The 16,706-nt window shown below is 50.3% G+C and overlaps 1 protein-coding gene across 2 annotated transcripts in view; it reads right to left on the bottom strand.

The window, feature by feature from the left end:
* Positions 1-16,304, bottom strand: part of RSPO4 (R-spondin 4) — a 41,706-nt gene extending 25,402 nt beyond the window's left edge. Inside the window, exon 1 of one of the 2 annotated variants that reach the window (XM_030826300.1) lies at positions 16,140-16,304. In XM_030826300.1, coding sequence (XP_030682160.1) covers positions 16,140-16,218 — 79 coding nt within the window. In that variant the 5' untranslated portion in view covers positions 16,219-16,304. The remainder of the gene's footprint in view (positions 1-16,139) is intronic. The other variant, XM_030826299.1, reaches the window with a different exon arrangement.
* Between the last annotated feature and the right edge of the window lie 402 nt (positions 16,305-16,706).

The raw sequence follows: 16,706 nt of genomic DNA on the forward strand, positions 1-16,706 counted from the left end.
AGAATGAATGAGAAATGCAAAAGGGGTGGGGTCTGGCAGGGGCAGCCTGCATTGCCACCATTTGACCAATTTCCTGTCAATTTCCTATATTCAGTCAAGTGGACACTGAAGGAGGCGCTTAAGCTTAATCTAAGCCATGGTTTTCCAGTCCAAAGGGGCATGAGGCTGTTGAAGGGGGGATGGAGTAGTGAGGAAGCTAGGGTGATCTGAAGAGGTCAAGCTCGTGCTCCTTGCCCAGTAATTACACCTGTGTCCCAATTAGACACCTGCCACACGTGGGAGAAAGGGGAGGGCATGGATGGAGGCAGAGGAACATTTAGTCCCAGTCCCTCCCTGCTGCTCACTGGTGATGGCCCCAGAGTTTTCTAACACCAGGAATTGTGGAGGCCACAGCAGCATCAGGGTAGTGACAGCTGTCTCTATCCCCATTTCTTCTTCTGCTCCCCAACATACAGGGGAGAAATCAACCCAGAAGGAGGAGAGAAGAGAATGAGACAGCATGACATATTTCTATACAGGGCAAATCAGTGGAGTCAGAAGCTGAGTCAGGCGGTGATGGGGAAGGCAGTGATGGGAAAAGAGAGCTTCAAATCAGACCTATGTTTAAAAAATTTAGCACTGGATTAGGCATTTTAATAGCTGAAAGTTACCGGAAAGCTTTGAGATCTGCCCAGGGTTATTAAGGATTGGAGTTTAAAAGTACGACTGTGCATTGGGGGTGGGGGGTGGGGTGTGTGTGGAAAGCATGTCATGTTTGTAACCCTCTGTTACAACTTCAGTATCATCATTAAGCCAGTTACACACAAAGTAAGCCAAGAATATCCTTAATACACAAAGAGCTCCTATAAATCAATAAGAAAAACGGGAATGATCCAAGTGTGTGGAGGGAGAATGGGCAAAGACATTACAAGTAATTTAAAAAAGAAAGACAAATAGGACAATAACCATAGGCAAAGCTGTTCTACTTCCCTAAGAATTTTCAAATTGAACATGAGAACAAGAATGAAATACTACCATGACCTACAAGATACAGAAATTATAAAAGACTCCGGCACCTTCTTTTGAGAAGGCAATTTAGGCAGAGTCTATTATCTGTAGCATGAGGTAGTAACAGCATTTTACAGGCAGTGTCCTGAGTTCAGAGAGGGGTAGGCACTTGTTAGGAGCCACACAGTGAGTCATAGGAGGGAAGGAGCTAGAACTCAGACCTCTGGATGGTCACCTTTGACTCTTTATCTCCAGCCAGCTGGTCCTCTCTATCTGGGCTAGTGAACAGCCTGGCCCCTGGCCCCTGTCTGGGTAGCCCAGGTCTGCTATATCCATTGTTGCACTCTGCTCTGGGCCTGAGGATGGCTGGGGCACTGCTATTCCAAATGACATGTCTCTTATGATTACCCTGTCCTTCCCAGAGATGAAGCTTTCAATTAGTCCTGCTGGGCAGCAGCCTTAGAGGGTAGAGGTAGGACTCCAAGGTTTGGGATGAGATAAACCTGTTCTCAAATCCCAGCCCCACCTTTACTCCCTGGCACAGTTACTTAACCTCAGTTTGCTCATTTGTAAAATGGACACTGTCCAGGTGCAGTGGCTCACACCTGTAATCCCAGCACTTTGGGAGGCTGAGGTGGGAGGCTCACTTAAGGCCAGGAATTTGAGACCAGCCTGGGCAACATAGTGTGACCCTTATCTCTATGAAGATAAAAATTAAAAAAAAAATTAGCCAGGCATGGTGATGCGTGCCTATAGTCCCAGCTACTCAGGAGGCTGAGGTGGGAGGACTGCTTGAACCCAAGAGGACAAGGCTGCAATGAGCTATGATCGTGCTATTGCCCTCCAGTCTGGGTGACAGAGAGAGACCCTGTCTCAAAAACAAACAAGATTAAAATGGACACAATCACCCACCCACTGAAGAGCTTGTTCCTTCCACAAATATTTATTGAGGGCCTACTATGTGCCAGGCACTTTTCAAGGCACTGCAGATACATCACTGAATGAGACAGACCTTCCCCTCATGAAGTTTACATCCCAAGTGGGAGAGGGAGATCATTTCAGAGAACAACAGGGAATTGAATTTGGGTACACAGAGTGGCAGGAGGGAGGGCCTGGGCCGCCTGGAAGGGCATCTCTGAGATATACAAGAAAGCACTCTTGGCAGAGGGACCAGTGGGTACAAAAGCCCAGAAGCGGGAAAGAACGTGGTGTGGAAGAGAGCAGCGAGGCCAGAGTGCAGTGACTGAGGGGAGAGTGGTGGGTGGTGAGGTCTGGAGGCAGAGGGGCCAGACCCCCAGGACACATGGATGAGTTTGGATGGTGCTGGATTTTCCTGGAAGTGAGTTGGGAAGCCACTGTGGGTTGCAAGCCAAGGAGTGTTTGCCGCCTTGAAACCTTCTCTGGTGCTGAGGGGAATGGACTGTGGGGCAGGAGTAGAAGCTGGGAGCTCAGGGTGTAGGGGGTCTGGTCATTCTAGTGGCCTGGATGAGGCTGGCAGCTCTGAGAAGTGGGTGGATCCAGGGAGGGTGGACAGACAAGCTCTGCTCATGGGTTATTATGAAAATTAAAGGGTAAGTGACTTAGTCCACAGTGCAGCACATAGCACATGCTAGACAGATCTTAGCTGTTTTATTTATGTATTTATTTATTTTTAAGACACAGTCTTGCTCTGTCACTCAGGCTGGAGTGCAGTGGTGTGATCTCGACTCAGTGCAACCTCCACCTCCCAGGTTCAAGCAATTCTCCTGCCTCAGTGTCCCTAGTAGCTGGGATTACAGGCACCCACCACCATGCCTCTCTAATTTTTGTGATTTTAGTAGAGATGGGGTTTCACCATGCTAGTCAGGCTGGTCTCGAACTCCTGACCTCAAGTGATCCACCCGACTCAGCCTCCCAAAGTGCTGGGATTACAGGCGAGAGCCACTGCACCCAGCCAGATCTCAGCTTTTAAGAGACCTAGACCTAGAATCCCATGACTGTGTCTACCCCACAGCCTCCTCCATAAATGCCCCAAATCACTTCTGCCTCTCCCGGTCATTGGTTCAAACTGTGATTCCTTGACCTTTTGTTGCCTCTTGACTTTTGCAGGCTGCTGGGATGAGGTACTTGTTCTGAGTTCCCCTAGTTGTTATTTTAAGCAGACTGCATACCCTCCGGCCCCCATCTCCCAAGCTGGTGTGAAACCCAAGGCAGTATCTAGGTGGCTCCCTAAGTCATTTTCCAAGTTGAGAATAGGTAGCAGAGTCACCTATTCTCACAACCGTGACATCCACCCAGTCCAGGCTCCCAGACTAACTGCTCAGCCCCCAGAAGTAGAGAGATGGGAGGCAGCGCCAGGCAGGAGGGAACCCAGGTTTGAGTCCCAGCTCTGCCACCTTGACCCTAGGAAGGCCCTTTGACCTCTCTGAGTCTCTGCACCTCATCTGCAAAATAGGAATGATGCTATTAAAGAATTGCTTGCAGGGTAAAGTGAGGTAATAACCTGCAGAGCACCTGGCTGTGTGCCCAGCTCATACGGCAAACACTCACCAGGTAGGAGGATCCTAAGGTTGTGGGCGATGCATACAAAGCCTCTGCTGCATTGTAGGTGCTCAATAAATGGTAGGATGCCAGTAGGGAGGAGCTGAATGAGAAAAGGAGAAAGAGACCCAGTGCATGGTGGGGGTGGCAGGAACACAGGGAGTTGGGGGCTCCACCTTGGAACCCTCTCCTGGCCCTGGGGGCACTATCTTCACCAAACCCAAATCCAGGCAGCTAGAGGGACCTGGGCCTGCACAGGCATGGAAATTCTGCACTCACTGTTAGTGGGCCTCAGTTTCCTCATCTGCAAAGTGGGAACCATAACCCTTCTTACCCAGTTATAACCTGGATTCTGGGCTGGAACCAAGATGAGCAGCTACAGGCTGTCCTACCCCACTCCCAGCTGGAGATGCGGGCCTCTGGGAACTCTGGTCGATTTTGAAAGGGACCAGAACTGCAAAAAACAGAACTAAGCTAATGCTGGCTGAGTGTTCACAGTGTGCCAGGACCTGTGCTACCCAGGTCCTTGTACTAAATCATTCAAACTTGCCATAACCCCACAAGGTGGGGGCTACACTTACTCCATTTGCAGGGATGAGAAAACTGAGGCTCAGAGAGGTGAAGGGGTTGGCCCAAGCATTCACAGGAGGAGCCAGGAGGAATGCAAAACTGAACCCAGCTCCTAACTACAGGGGAGGGGCCTGCCTTGTGGCCTGTCACCCTCCCTGCCAACTCCTGCCAGCTGGGCTTCCAAAGGCCAACAAATGCTATTTAAAGTCATACCTCTCTCAGGGCCCAAGGCACACCAGGCATGGACCCCAAACTGTTTGTGGGGGCAGACAGGAGTTACATCAGCCAAGTGAAGGCAGGAGGGAGAAGGCTACTCCAAGTGCCTTTAGTCTGGAACTGTTTGCATTGCAAGGATGGAGCCCTTAGCAGCAACCCCCAGACCGTCAAAAAAGCTGGCTTTGCACACAAACGTCCTGAGTGTAGGTTTCCTTCATTCTTTCTCTTTCTCTTTTCTTTCTCCTTCCTTCCTTCCTTCCTTCCTTCCTTCCTTCCTTCCTTCCTTCCTTCCTTCCTTCCTTCCTTCTTTCCTTCCTTCCTTCCCTTCTCCCTCCCTCCCTCCTTCCTTCCTTTCTCTTTCTTTCTTCTTTCTTTCTTTCTTTCTCAATCTCCTCTCTCTTTCTTTCTCTCTCTCTCTTTCTTCCTGGGGTGGGGAGTTGTTGATGCAAGAGAATAAGATGATCCACAAACTGAACTGGTTCAGCCAAAGCAGCCCTCAGCCAGAGGCAAGCGGGAAGTGTAAGCTGTTGGCTGGAGATACTCCTTGTGGGGGATTTTGAGCCCCTGTGGGGTATTGTTCAAGCCAATGTCACTCGCCTCCAGGGGCAGGGAGCCTCCAGCTGATGTCTCTCTTAGAGGAAAATTCACTGCTGTTGAGCTTTCTACCTCCATCAGAGTAGGGGGGAGGGGGACCCCAAAGACAGGGTCTGGCTTGCAGCACATGCTCCGCAGATGCGTGCCAACTGCAGGCAGTGATCCCAGGGCACAGTCAGGAAGCAGGGTGGACAGAGGAGCATCGCCGCAATTGAGCATCCCAGTAGCGTCCTCAGGAAGGCCCGAGGGCTGCTGCAGCAGCACTAACACTTGTTGGAAGAATCCCTGGCAGGAAGGGTGGTCCAATGGTGAGGAGTAGCAGATCCAAGCTCACACTCTGGAGTGTGACTTTGCTTGTTTATTTTAAAAGAAGGGGTCTCACCACGTTGCCCAGGCTGGCCTCGAACTCCTGGGCTCAAGCCATCCTCCCACCTCAGCCCCGTGAGCAGCTGGGATTTCAGGTGAGAGTCAATGCACCTGGCTCTGGGGTGACTTCTTGTAAGACCTTCTTATACACACTTTTTAATAAGATCAGAAAACCCAGATCATAAGGTAGAACAATCCCCCTCTCCCCCCTCAAAAACCAATGGATTTGACCACATTGACAGCATGGTAAGCAATGATTTCTACTCTCCAAAGGTGAGGACTCTACAAAGTCAGATTAAAAAAGATATTTTTTTGTGTCAAAATGAACATGGGATTGATATCTAGGTAATACAAGGAAGCCCTACAAATTGACAAGAAACATCCAGGAATTCCAATTTTAAAAGTGGGAAAAATAAAAATAAAATGTTTAAAAAGTGAAAAAATAAAATTTAAAACTAAAAATCAGGTGAATAAGAATTACATGATTAAAACAAATTTAAAAAGTTAAAATAACATTCAAAAACAAAATTAAATAACAAAATAAAAATTTAAAAATAAGGTATAAAAATAAAGTGTAAAAATCCATTCAAATAAAAAATACATTTGTAAAATAATTTAAATACATTAAAATTAATAAAAACAAAAATATTAAAAATGAAAGTAAAACGTTTAAGTGAAATAAAATTTAAAAATGTAAGAATACATGAAAGAATTTTTACGAGTAAAATAAAAAATCAGCTATTTTTAACAATCTAAAGAATAAAGAAACTGATGGAAACATCGAAGGAGAGCGAGGTCTTGCTAGATGGATGCTGATGATGTGGTGTGAATTAAGGAGTCCGATTGGCTCAAATGCCTGCAGGGAGGTGGGGGAAGTGAATGAGGGGGGTGGCATAGGGGGTGAGAGGGGAGGAGGAAGTCAAACCATGCCTGCAGGCAGCATCTGACTCGGTTTTTCCAGCCCGCTGTGGGCAGAGGGCAGGATGTCAGGCCCCATCATGGCTTCACCCCAAAATAGCCATCACATCATTTATGCATTTGTAATGTGCTGGCAATATACACACACACACGCCTGCGTGTTACATCATCCCATCCTCACTGCCGTCCTCTGAGGTCCACTTTCACAGAGGAGTGAACAGAGACTCAGAGAGGGTGGATCACTGTGCCACAGTCACACAGCACTTAGGACCACCCTATCCTCTGAATCTGGCATGCTCAAAATGACCTTCTTTGGATGAGTTAGGTCTGCTGAGGACTTTCAAACAGAGGCAGGGCCATCTCTGACATCAGGCTCGAACGTTCTGTACACTAAGGAAGAGCTCAACCCCACCCCCATGATGCATGACAGTTATCACCATTAAAGAAACACTGACTGTTTTCCGGGGGGTCACATGCATAGTCATCTTGAAAACCATATGAGGTAGATGCTCTTATTGTCCCCATTGTATTGACAGACAACATCGAGATTCAGGAGTCAAATACTGTCACCCAAGCATGGCAGTAACAGAACTGGGAGCTGAGCCCAGGACTGTCCACAGCCCCAATCTCACACTCCCTGCATAGCACCAGGCCCTTTTAACTGTCATTGATGAGCCCTCCCTATGTGCTAGCAATGCATTTGTCTATGTTTCATGCCTCATTTTACAAATTAGCCAACAGGGGCACAGAAGGGAGAGATGACCTGCCCAAGGTCACTCAACCAGTAAGTGGCAGAGCCCACAGCCTTCGTGACAGCCTGCCAAGCCTCCAGTGCTCATCCGGGACTTGCTAGAGACAGCTGTGCCCACTGGCCAACCCCAGAGCAGGCTCAGAAGGGCAGCTGTGACATTCCTTCTCTTCATGTCTCCACCCCGGCGGATGTGGGCTCTGCCATCGGGCTCCAGGGAAAGTGGAGGCTTCCAGCGAAAGGGAGTGGTTTCCCCATGTGGCCTGGGTCCTCTGGGCTTGGGAATGTCTCTGTTTTGAGCTGGTGAAACAGAACTTCCCACCCCATCCGCAATGGCACATCAGAGCCCCCACTATGGGCCACAGAGCAAGGGCCCTGTGAATCATGCTGCATTACTGCAAGAAATCATTCCAGGGCAGGCAGTGGCGGCCCAGCATGGGACAGCAGTGTCCGGGTGGAGTTGGCGTCACCCATCCGGAGATGGGAAGCAGACCATTCCCGACGGGATCTGGAAGAATCTCTGAGGGCGGGGCTGAGGGCACATGTGTCCTGGATGCTGCTGTTACACAGGGCTAGGAAAAAAGGCTCCAGCCCACAGAGACCTGGGAGCACATCACCACCTTTCCCCAGCCTGTCTGTGTGTCCTTGGCAAGTTGATTCCCCTCCCTGAATGCAGAAGGCCTCATCTGTAGAAGAGGGAGAATAATAGGGTCAAGCCACTTCATGGGGCTCTAATGTGGGTAGCCAGGGAGGAGGGCTGGTGTGGTGGACTCAGGTTTTGGAATCAATTGTCTGGACGGAATCCTGGTTTTTGCCAAACTTACTCTGCCAAGCTATGGGGTAGAAACATGAAATTGCTAATATTTGGCTGTTTATGGCCTACAAAAATGGCAACTGCATCTACTTCAATGAATGCGCCTCTCTTTTAATTGCTTCCTCCTCTGTAAAATGTGGGTAATAACAGGCCCCTCAGAGGGGTGCTGTGAGGATGAAATAAGGCTGGGAGGCAATTAAGTTCAGTAGTTAGAGCTGGGCTCTGGGGCAAGGAAGGATTTGAACCTTGACTGAGTGGCCTTGGGCAAAGTTACTTAACCTCCCTGTGCCTCAGTTTTCTCGTCTGTAAAATAGGAATACCACTACCCACTGCACAGGTTTATTAAGATAATTTAATCAATTGATACATACAAAGTACTTAGAGCAGTGTCTGAAATTGTTAAATAAAATAAAAGAATGCAGGTAACATATGGCACTTCCTGCACCCTCACGTCTACTCACATAAATGCTCAACCACAAAACCAAATCCAAAGTGACTTTTGAAAACCTTTGATGCCAATGAAAGTTAAGTATTTTTAAAGAAAAAATACGTTTTGGGGAACATATATGTGTGTAGAGATGTAGGTGAGGAGTGTGCTCCCCAGTGTCCATCCCCAGGGCTGTTCTATGTCCTGATGGTGCCTATAGCCCGACTCTGAGGACAGGACTAGCCTTGAGATCATGATGGCTCTGTGGCTTGGTCTCTTTCATGAACTCACACAGACAAACCTCAGACCCTATGGAGAGGCTCCACTTTGCCCAGGTAACTCTAGAGGCCCTTAAGAGGCACCCAGCCCTGGGCTGGCCTCTGGTTATTAAGAAATTCCTGCAGACAGCCTTGGATGTGTGAAAGCCCTCCAGCTTCCATCCTGTCTTAATTTTTTTGAGACAAAGTCTAGTTCTGTCACCCAGGCTGGAGTGCAGCAGTGCAATCTCAGCTCACTGCAACCTTTGCTTCCCAGGTTCAAGTGATTCTCATGCCTCAGCCTCCCGAGTAGTTGGGATTACAGGTTTGCACCAACACACCCAGCTAATTTTTGTATTTTTAGTAGAGATGGGGTTTCACCATGTTGGCCAGGCTGGTCTCGAACTCCTGGCCTCAGGTGATCTGCCTGCCTCAGCCTTCCAAAGTACTGGGATTACAGGCGTGAGCCACTGTGCCTGGCTCCATCCTGTCTTCTGACATTTGTCCCAGCCCTGGGAAAAAAGGCAAAGCACACTGAGCATTTCCAAGTCACGTGGGGGAAAACTGAGGCTCTGAGGGGCTCTCAACCTGTCAGGCTCTGGAGCAGGCTGCCTTCCTCTACCAATTCAAGTTTTGCCTTCACTGCTAGTCTCCTGCACCCTCACTTCTACTCACAGCTGGGTGACCTTGAGTAAGGCACTTCCCTGCTTGAGTCTCCAATTTTACAAGGATTGGTCTCAAAGGTCTCACTTGATCTTTTTGGCCTTAATGCTTCGTTATTCTAGAACCTTCTCCAGAATTTCAGAGAGAAAAATGAAAGCTGAATTGCTCTGCAAACTATAAAGTGCTATAAAAACAAGAAAGTGGTTAATGGCAGCATTAGATGGGTTTTCAGGAGAAGTCTACCGTAGGCAGGATTTGCTGTGGGTTTTGGAATTGAGAAGACCCAGCTCACACATGTATTTGCAATGTGACTTTGGATAAGCCAGTCCCCCTCTCTGAACCAACTTCTTTCTTCTGTAAGCTGGCAGTGGGGGCATATCCACCAGGCAGGGCTGGGGTGAGGACCGAAGGAAAGGAGTGTGCAATGTCTGCCACACCCTGGCCGCACAGAGGTGTTTGATGCAGGAGGAGATTTAGGGCTCCAACACATCATTCCACCTTCCAGGAGCTAAAATCCACACACCTGGGGAATGACGTAGCTGTCAGATTCAGGGCGATTAGAAACAAGCATCTGAACTAAGGCAATTGTTTGGAGCTCCAGAGACAGACTCTCTGGGCTTACAACCTGGCACCCCTGTCTGTTGCTGTACCACCCACTGGGCCTCGGTCGCCTCATCTATAATCTAAAGATCCTCCTGGAATCTGCCCCTTACAGCTGTCAGGAGGGCCTCCATTAGGCCATGACTGAAAGGGGCTGAGCACAGAAGATGGGCTCAGCTGGTCCAGCAGCCTCCACACTATTTTGACAATGGTAAGAGATACATTCTTATATCAGTAGACACAGTATTACACACATGCACATGCATGCACACACTCACATACATCCACATATATGTGCATGCACACTCACCCACTCATACACACATTCACATATATGTGTAAACTGAAACGCATTTCTCAAAATAATAGTTTTCACACTTGCAATGCACTCTGATATATTCTAAAAAGGAGGTTGGCAAAAACCCTAGCCTCTGGACCAAATCTGGATGTTTTTGTATTGCCTGTGAGCTAAGAAGAGTGGAGTACATGACAGATCGTATGTGGCTTGCAAGGTCTAAAGTATTTACTATCTGACCCTTCACAAAAAATGTTTGCTGACCCCACTCTATTTTATTCAGTTCTACTCCATTCCATTCTGTTCTGTTCCATTCCATTCCATTTGAAAATGCTGGCTATCACTAAATTTATTGTCCTCACCTGCTGATGCATTGTAAACCACAGCTTGGAAAACTTTAAACTAATAGGAGCTTCAGTTTTTTCACCAGACGGGAGGATGGATAAACAAACCCTATCCATGTGACACCTTAGCCAAGCAACCTCCCCTCTTTGTCTTGGATTCCTCAGCTGAGGCTGAGACCACCACCACCAGCCTGCTCTCAAGGGTGTGTTGAGGTGCAGCCTCAGAGGTCTTGTCCATGATGTTCTCATTGATGGATCTTAACAGCCCAATAGTAAATATTTTAGGCTTTTTGCACCACATATGATCTGTTGCATATTCCAGTATTCTTAGCTTGATGGCCATACAAAAATAGTCCTCTGGCAGCAGAAATGGAGGAACACCCATCTCTGCTGTCCTTTTCAACACTCAGCCCAGGGCCTGGCCCACAGGAAGGACCCAGTAAATATTTCTTCATGATGATGGTGACTGGAGTATGGTACCGAAGGCCCTCCATGACTGGACTCTGGCCCAATCTGCAATCAGAACTTCACTTCCTTTGGCCATGCCGTCCCTTGTGCCCTTCCCACCTGGCCACACTCTCCCCTCATCCTGCAGAGGTCCTCACCCTACTGCCACCTCCGCCTGACAAAATCCTAAATCCTACTCCCCCCGATGGGGTTCCTCTCAGACACTTCCACCTTGCAGCCCTGGCAAATCACTGACATGATTCATTTCTATATCTATTGCATGGGCTTCAGAGCCTCCAAAACTCTGGGTCCAGGTCCTGGCTCAGCAGCTGTGAGCTCCTTGGCAGGCCACTGATGCTTTCTGAGCCTCAGTTCCCGTGTCTGGGAAACAGGCATAAAACAAGGCAGTGGCAGAGTGAGGATGCGCAGCCCCACCTGCATAGCTCCCGGCACATGGCCCGCCTCCCTCCTTCCTCAGTGGCCTCAATTTCAGTGACCTGAATCTCCTTCGGTGGCCGGGCAGGGGGATTGGATGGTTTCCGTCCACAGGAGAGGGAGGTGGGGCTCCCCATGGTGGGGCAATGGGATGGAAAAGCAGTATCTCTTTTACACCCAGGCTTGGATTCAGAACGCTGAGTGGAAGAAGGATGGCAAATGGAGCTCAATTGATTGACCACCTACTATGTGCCAAGCATTCAGCTTTCCATTTCTCAACCAGCCCCTATGTTATGAAGAAACCCAAGCCGAGACACCCAAGGTTACATTCTATTAAGACTCAGCACCATTCCCTCAGCCCTCAATGTCCAGTCATTACCCACCCCCGCCCTGTAGGAATCCCTTTCAGAACTACCCCTGCATCTAAACCTGGCTTCACCTGGATGCCAGCACTCAGGGGACATACCTTGTTCTGTGCCCAGCGATGGCGCCTGCTTGCCCAGGGCTTGGTGCATCTGTCTGTGTACAGGAGACAGTGCTGTCTGCCTGGCCCTCCACATGGGGCTTTGCAATTTAAACGGAAGTGTCATATTCACTCCACATGACAGGCCTCTGGAGTGGGCACTGCCACGGTCAATTTACAACAAAGAAAAACAAGCTCAGAGAGAGGAGAAGGTTTGCTCCGGATGCACAACAAGCAAGAGGCAGAGGTGAGCTTAACCCATGTGAGGCCCCACTCCCTTCTGGTCCAGGGCATGTCTGCTCTGCTGTAAAATGGGAAGGGAAAGTGCTCAAATCCTTATGAAGCCCCTACTGTGTGCCTTTGGCCCCCTTCCCTCTCGGACTGCAGTAAATCTTCCCAATTGCTCAAAGAGGTAGGTGTAAGTTTTCCCATTTCACAGATGGGGAAGCATGGATGGGAGAAGGCATGTGGCCTGCTTAATGTCACATATCTAGGGCAGGAGAGGGCTCAAGGTTTGAACCCAGGGCTCTTCACTTTGCCCCTTGCTTGCTCAGGTCTAGAAAGATCCAGAAGCTCCATGTGAATGTGGGGGTCCCTCCCAGAAGGCCTTGGATGTCAGGGAAATTCAGTCACAGGCTGGCATCTCCTCCTTGCCTAAATGGATCTCCAGATCTAGGGATGTGAACCAGGGCCCCCTCACTCTGCCCTACTGTCCCATTGCCAGGACACCCCAGCATGTTTCAAAAAATGTCCCCATCTGGTTCTGATTCATTTGTACTTAATTAATCAAAATGCTGTTTTGTAAGACACACTTGAGATCCAAGAACCTTTCTCAAGTCTTTTATTTCATTCTTTCTTAGAAACAGAAAAATTGGGCTTCATTAAGACGCAGTGACATCGGAGCCTGAGGAAGGATGGGCCTGTGGGAACCAGGCCTCAAGGGGGCTCAGACAGGGCAGATGCCAGCCCAGCACCTCATTCCTCGGGACTGTGCAGACCTGGCCAAACGCTAAGGCCAAAGACTCAGGCATGGGGGAGACTGGAGAAAGGTGGGAAAGTGTCATCCTTCTATGTTGGCAGCTCCCCAAGGACAGGCCCAGGGCTGCTCACCTGGGTATCTCCAAGGTCCCCAACACAGAGCCTGGCACAGAGGCTGCCCTGTGAAACTTGTTAAATGAACAAGTGAATGAATGAAACACTGCCAATACCCAGGTGTTTTCAGGACACATTCTCCTGCCAAAGTTAGATAAGGTCAAAGCTGGTAGGACCCTGAGGGATTGTGTACAGAATTTTCCAAGCAGATGCCTTATGAGAAATGGTCTCTGATGTGTAATATGTTTGGGGAAGGTCACTCTCTCTTTTTTTTTTTTTTTGAGGCAGGGTCTGCTCTGTCGCCCACACTGGGGCGCAGTGGCACAATCACGGCTCACTGCAGCCTTGATGTCCTTCCTGGGCTGAAGCAATCCTCCCACCTTGGCTTCCTAAGTAGCTGGGACTACAAGTGTGCACCACCGCCACCATGCCTGGCTATTTTTTGTATTTTTTATAGAGACAAAAAATGTATTTTTTGTAGAGTTTTGCCATGTTGCTCAGGCTGGTCTCGAACTCCTGGGCTCAAGCTATCCGCCCATATTGGCCTCCCAAAGTGTCAGGATTATAGGCTTGAGCCATCACACCTGGGTTACACTGTCTATCTCCACCTCTTCAGCATGCTCTGATAAGTCTCACAGCCAAGAAATCTGCTAAACCCAGCATTTCCCAATCTATTTGACAGAACTCCTGTGGCTGCCTTGCAAAATATGCTACAGGACGGGTTTATCTAGCTCTGGTCCCCACTGCAGTGCCAGTGGGAAACTGAGGCTATGGGCAGGGGACAGAGAAAATCCACTCACCCAAGGTCACATGACACAACTGGATCGGGGTGTGACTGAAATCCAAGGCTATCTTCATTGTACCCCAACAAATAAATGGAGCCCTAAGCCTCTTCTGAAGATGCTAGGCAGGTGTGTGTCCCAGAGGTAAGAGACCAGGTACTGGAGGAGGGATGCCGAGAGCCCCTCACCAAATTGCAGTCATATCCCTACCTCCTCACTGAGCTCCTGGGGAGGTGGTGGTGAGCTATAGATGGGGTGGGGGGCAAAAGGGGCAGGATAGGAATTTTTCATTTTTCTTTTTTGTCTTTTTTGAGCTGAGAAGCATCTTAAAGTCTTCTAAACCAGCTCCTTTTTGTTGTTGTTGTTGTTGTTGTTGTTGTTGAGACAGAGTCTCACTCTGACACCCAGGCTGGAGTGCAGTGGCATGATCTCGGCTCACTGCAACCTCTGCCTCCTGGGTTCAAGCGATTCTCCTGCCTCAGCCTCCCGAGTAGCTGGAATTACAGGCGCCCGCCACCACACCCAGCTAATCATTGTATTTTTAGTAAAGACAGGGTTTCATCATGTTGGCCAGGCTGGTCTCAAACTCCTGACCTCAAGTGATCTGCCTGCCTTGGCCTCCCAAAGTGCTGGTATTACAGGCGTGAGCCACCACACCTGGCTTAAGCCAGCTCCTCTTTAGATGAGGAAACTGAGGCTCTGAGAAGGGAAGACCAGCACACCTCAGAAGATATCTTCTCAGCATTATGTCAGGCAGATTGGGATTCGAGCCTGCTTTGCTACTCATCTGCTGTGCAACCTTGGACAAGTCAGTTTCCTTCTCTGAACCTCAGTTCCCTCATCCAGAAAACAAGCATCTCTCCCCTCCCTCCACTAGGTCACTGTGAGTAGCCAAAGACACAGTGGACAGGAAATGAGAATGATTAATACTTACGAGCACCCATTAGGAGGCTGTGTCCTTAGCTACTCATTTCTCATACATACTAAGTCAGTCTTGTCCACAGTCTTCCTTATGAGCAGGATACTTAAGTAAAAGATGGGTTGATGAAGGAAAAGGGGGTTTGTTTGATTTTTTGGTATTGTTTAGAATGGAGAAAGATCTCAGAGATCTTCTAAAGGACCCTCAGATGGGTAAAGTGAGGATTGGAGAGGCAAAGTGACTTATCCAAGGCCACTCAGTTGGTAACTGGGGAAGCTGGGATTTGAACTCAGTTGACCTGGCTCCAGAGCCCATGCCCCTAACTACTGAACAAAAGCCATTCACAAAGGAGTGTCCCCATAGAGTCCCAAACTCACCCCAGCTCAGCTGAAAACCACACGCCTCTCCAGTCCCTTGTCTCACTGTCAAAGCAAGAACTGGAGCCTCTTGGGCCACAGTCTCCCCAACCCCATCCAATCCCACCTCCCAATTCTCCCACAGCCTCTGTCTGCTTCCTGCTCCGTTCCAGGAGTGACTGTATTGCTGTAGGGCTTTCACACAAATGGAAGGCCCCAGAGGGCAAGCCATTCTCTCTCATTTTCTCTCCCCTTTATCCTTGCTCAGACCCGATGCCAGGGCTGGAAAGAGAGAAGACACCAGCTGGACAATTCAGCAGTTATTTAAACCAGTCTGAGCCTTGGAATCCCAGGCTTTATTAAAACTGGACGACCCCTATGTCATGAGGATATAGTTGGGATTTGATGAGCTAGGACATGAAAAACCCGTGGCACAGTGGCTGGCATTTGGCTGCTGATCTTAAGAGTGGCACCTGGAGGCCAAAGGGCTGCCCAGCTCAGGCAGGCGATTTGCTCACTTGCTCACCCACTTACCCTTCTCTGAGGCAAAGGCTCTACCAACTCCTGCTCTGCAGGGACAGCCTCCAACCCACCTTCTGAGGATGTTCTGACTCTCACAGCGAGACTGTGGCATAGGACTCCCAGGTGAGAGTGCATGCGGCCCCTGGTACATTTATAATCTGAACCTTGGCTCGTCTTCCTAGTGGCCTGAGAGGTCAAGATGGAAAAACTAAGGCTCTCTGAGGGGCTGGACTTCTTCTAGATCATCCCCTATTAGATAAGTGAACCTGAACTCAGGTCTCAGGTCTGGCTGAACTCAACAGAGGGGGGCCATGGAGGACCACTGCCCTCTGGGAGGTGACACCAAGAGTCAGGGTGAGTGATGAGGCTGGGACTGGGGCCTCTGGACGCCCAGCCCAAGGCTCTCTATGTCACTTCCTGGCCGAGCATGGATGCTTGGAATGGCTTCTACGCCACTGAGTCTGTCTCCTAGTCCCTGTGCCCCCCAGGCTGGCTCTTGAGTCTTCTGTCTCTGCACGAAGCCATCCTCCTTTCTGCTGACCATGCGGCTACTACAGAGAGCCCTGCTACCCTCTCCCTTCTGGGTGAGTCTCCTTGGCCCATCCTGCTCAATGGCTCGCTCACTGGGTGCCCTGGAGCCTCAATCTCCCCATCTCAAGTGAGGTTGAGACTCGTCTGGAGGAGGGAATGATCCAGGGCGCCAGGCACCAGGCAGATGCCCCCAAAGCCGCCGCCCCCGGTCCTCCGGACCCCGGTCTGCCCCGCAGTGCCTGCCCGGCTGCCTTGCCCAGCCACCCCTTGTACCTTGCTTCTTCCTTCGGTTCAGGGCCAGCATGTCCACGGCGTAGGCGACGAGCAGGAGCAGGCAGAGTGGCGCCCGCATCTGGGCAGCCTGATCCGGGCTGGCGCTCCCCAGGCGGCCCGACGGCCCAACGGCCCGGCGGCGGAGCGGCGGGCGCGGGGGCTGCTGTGGGCACGCCGGGCGCATCCGCCAGGCGCGGGTCGGTCCAGCCGCCAGGGACCTGCGGTCCGCCCAGAGGCCGGCCGCCAGGTCAAGTGAGGGCGTTGGCGGAGCCGGGGCACTGCCCTGGCGGGGAGGAGCCGGCGCGGCGGGGGCGGCGCGTTAAACAGCTCGGGGCCCGGGAGCGCGGGGGGAGGGGGCGGGGGTCACTCGGGTCAGGGTCCTCGAGTTCGATCTGTCCCGCAGCCCGCGGTCTCGCGTCTTTCCCCCCCAGCACTGCCCCCGAGCACGTGCACATGCTCACCGCCAGCCACAGGTACGCACACGCGCGCAGGTACAGATGCGCGGACGCCCGGAGACCCTTACAGTCTCCCGCGCCCTCTCAGCGTCTGTGATTTTCTTTCCCTCCC

The sequence above is a fragment of the Nomascus leucogenys genome, chromosome 13 (genome assembly GCF_006542625.1).
Source record: "Nomascus leucogenys isolate Asia chromosome 13, Asia_NLE_v1, whole genome shotgun sequence".
Taxonomy (NCBI): domain Eukaryota; kingdom Metazoa; phylum Chordata; class Mammalia; order Primates; family Hylobatidae; genus Nomascus; species Nomascus leucogenys.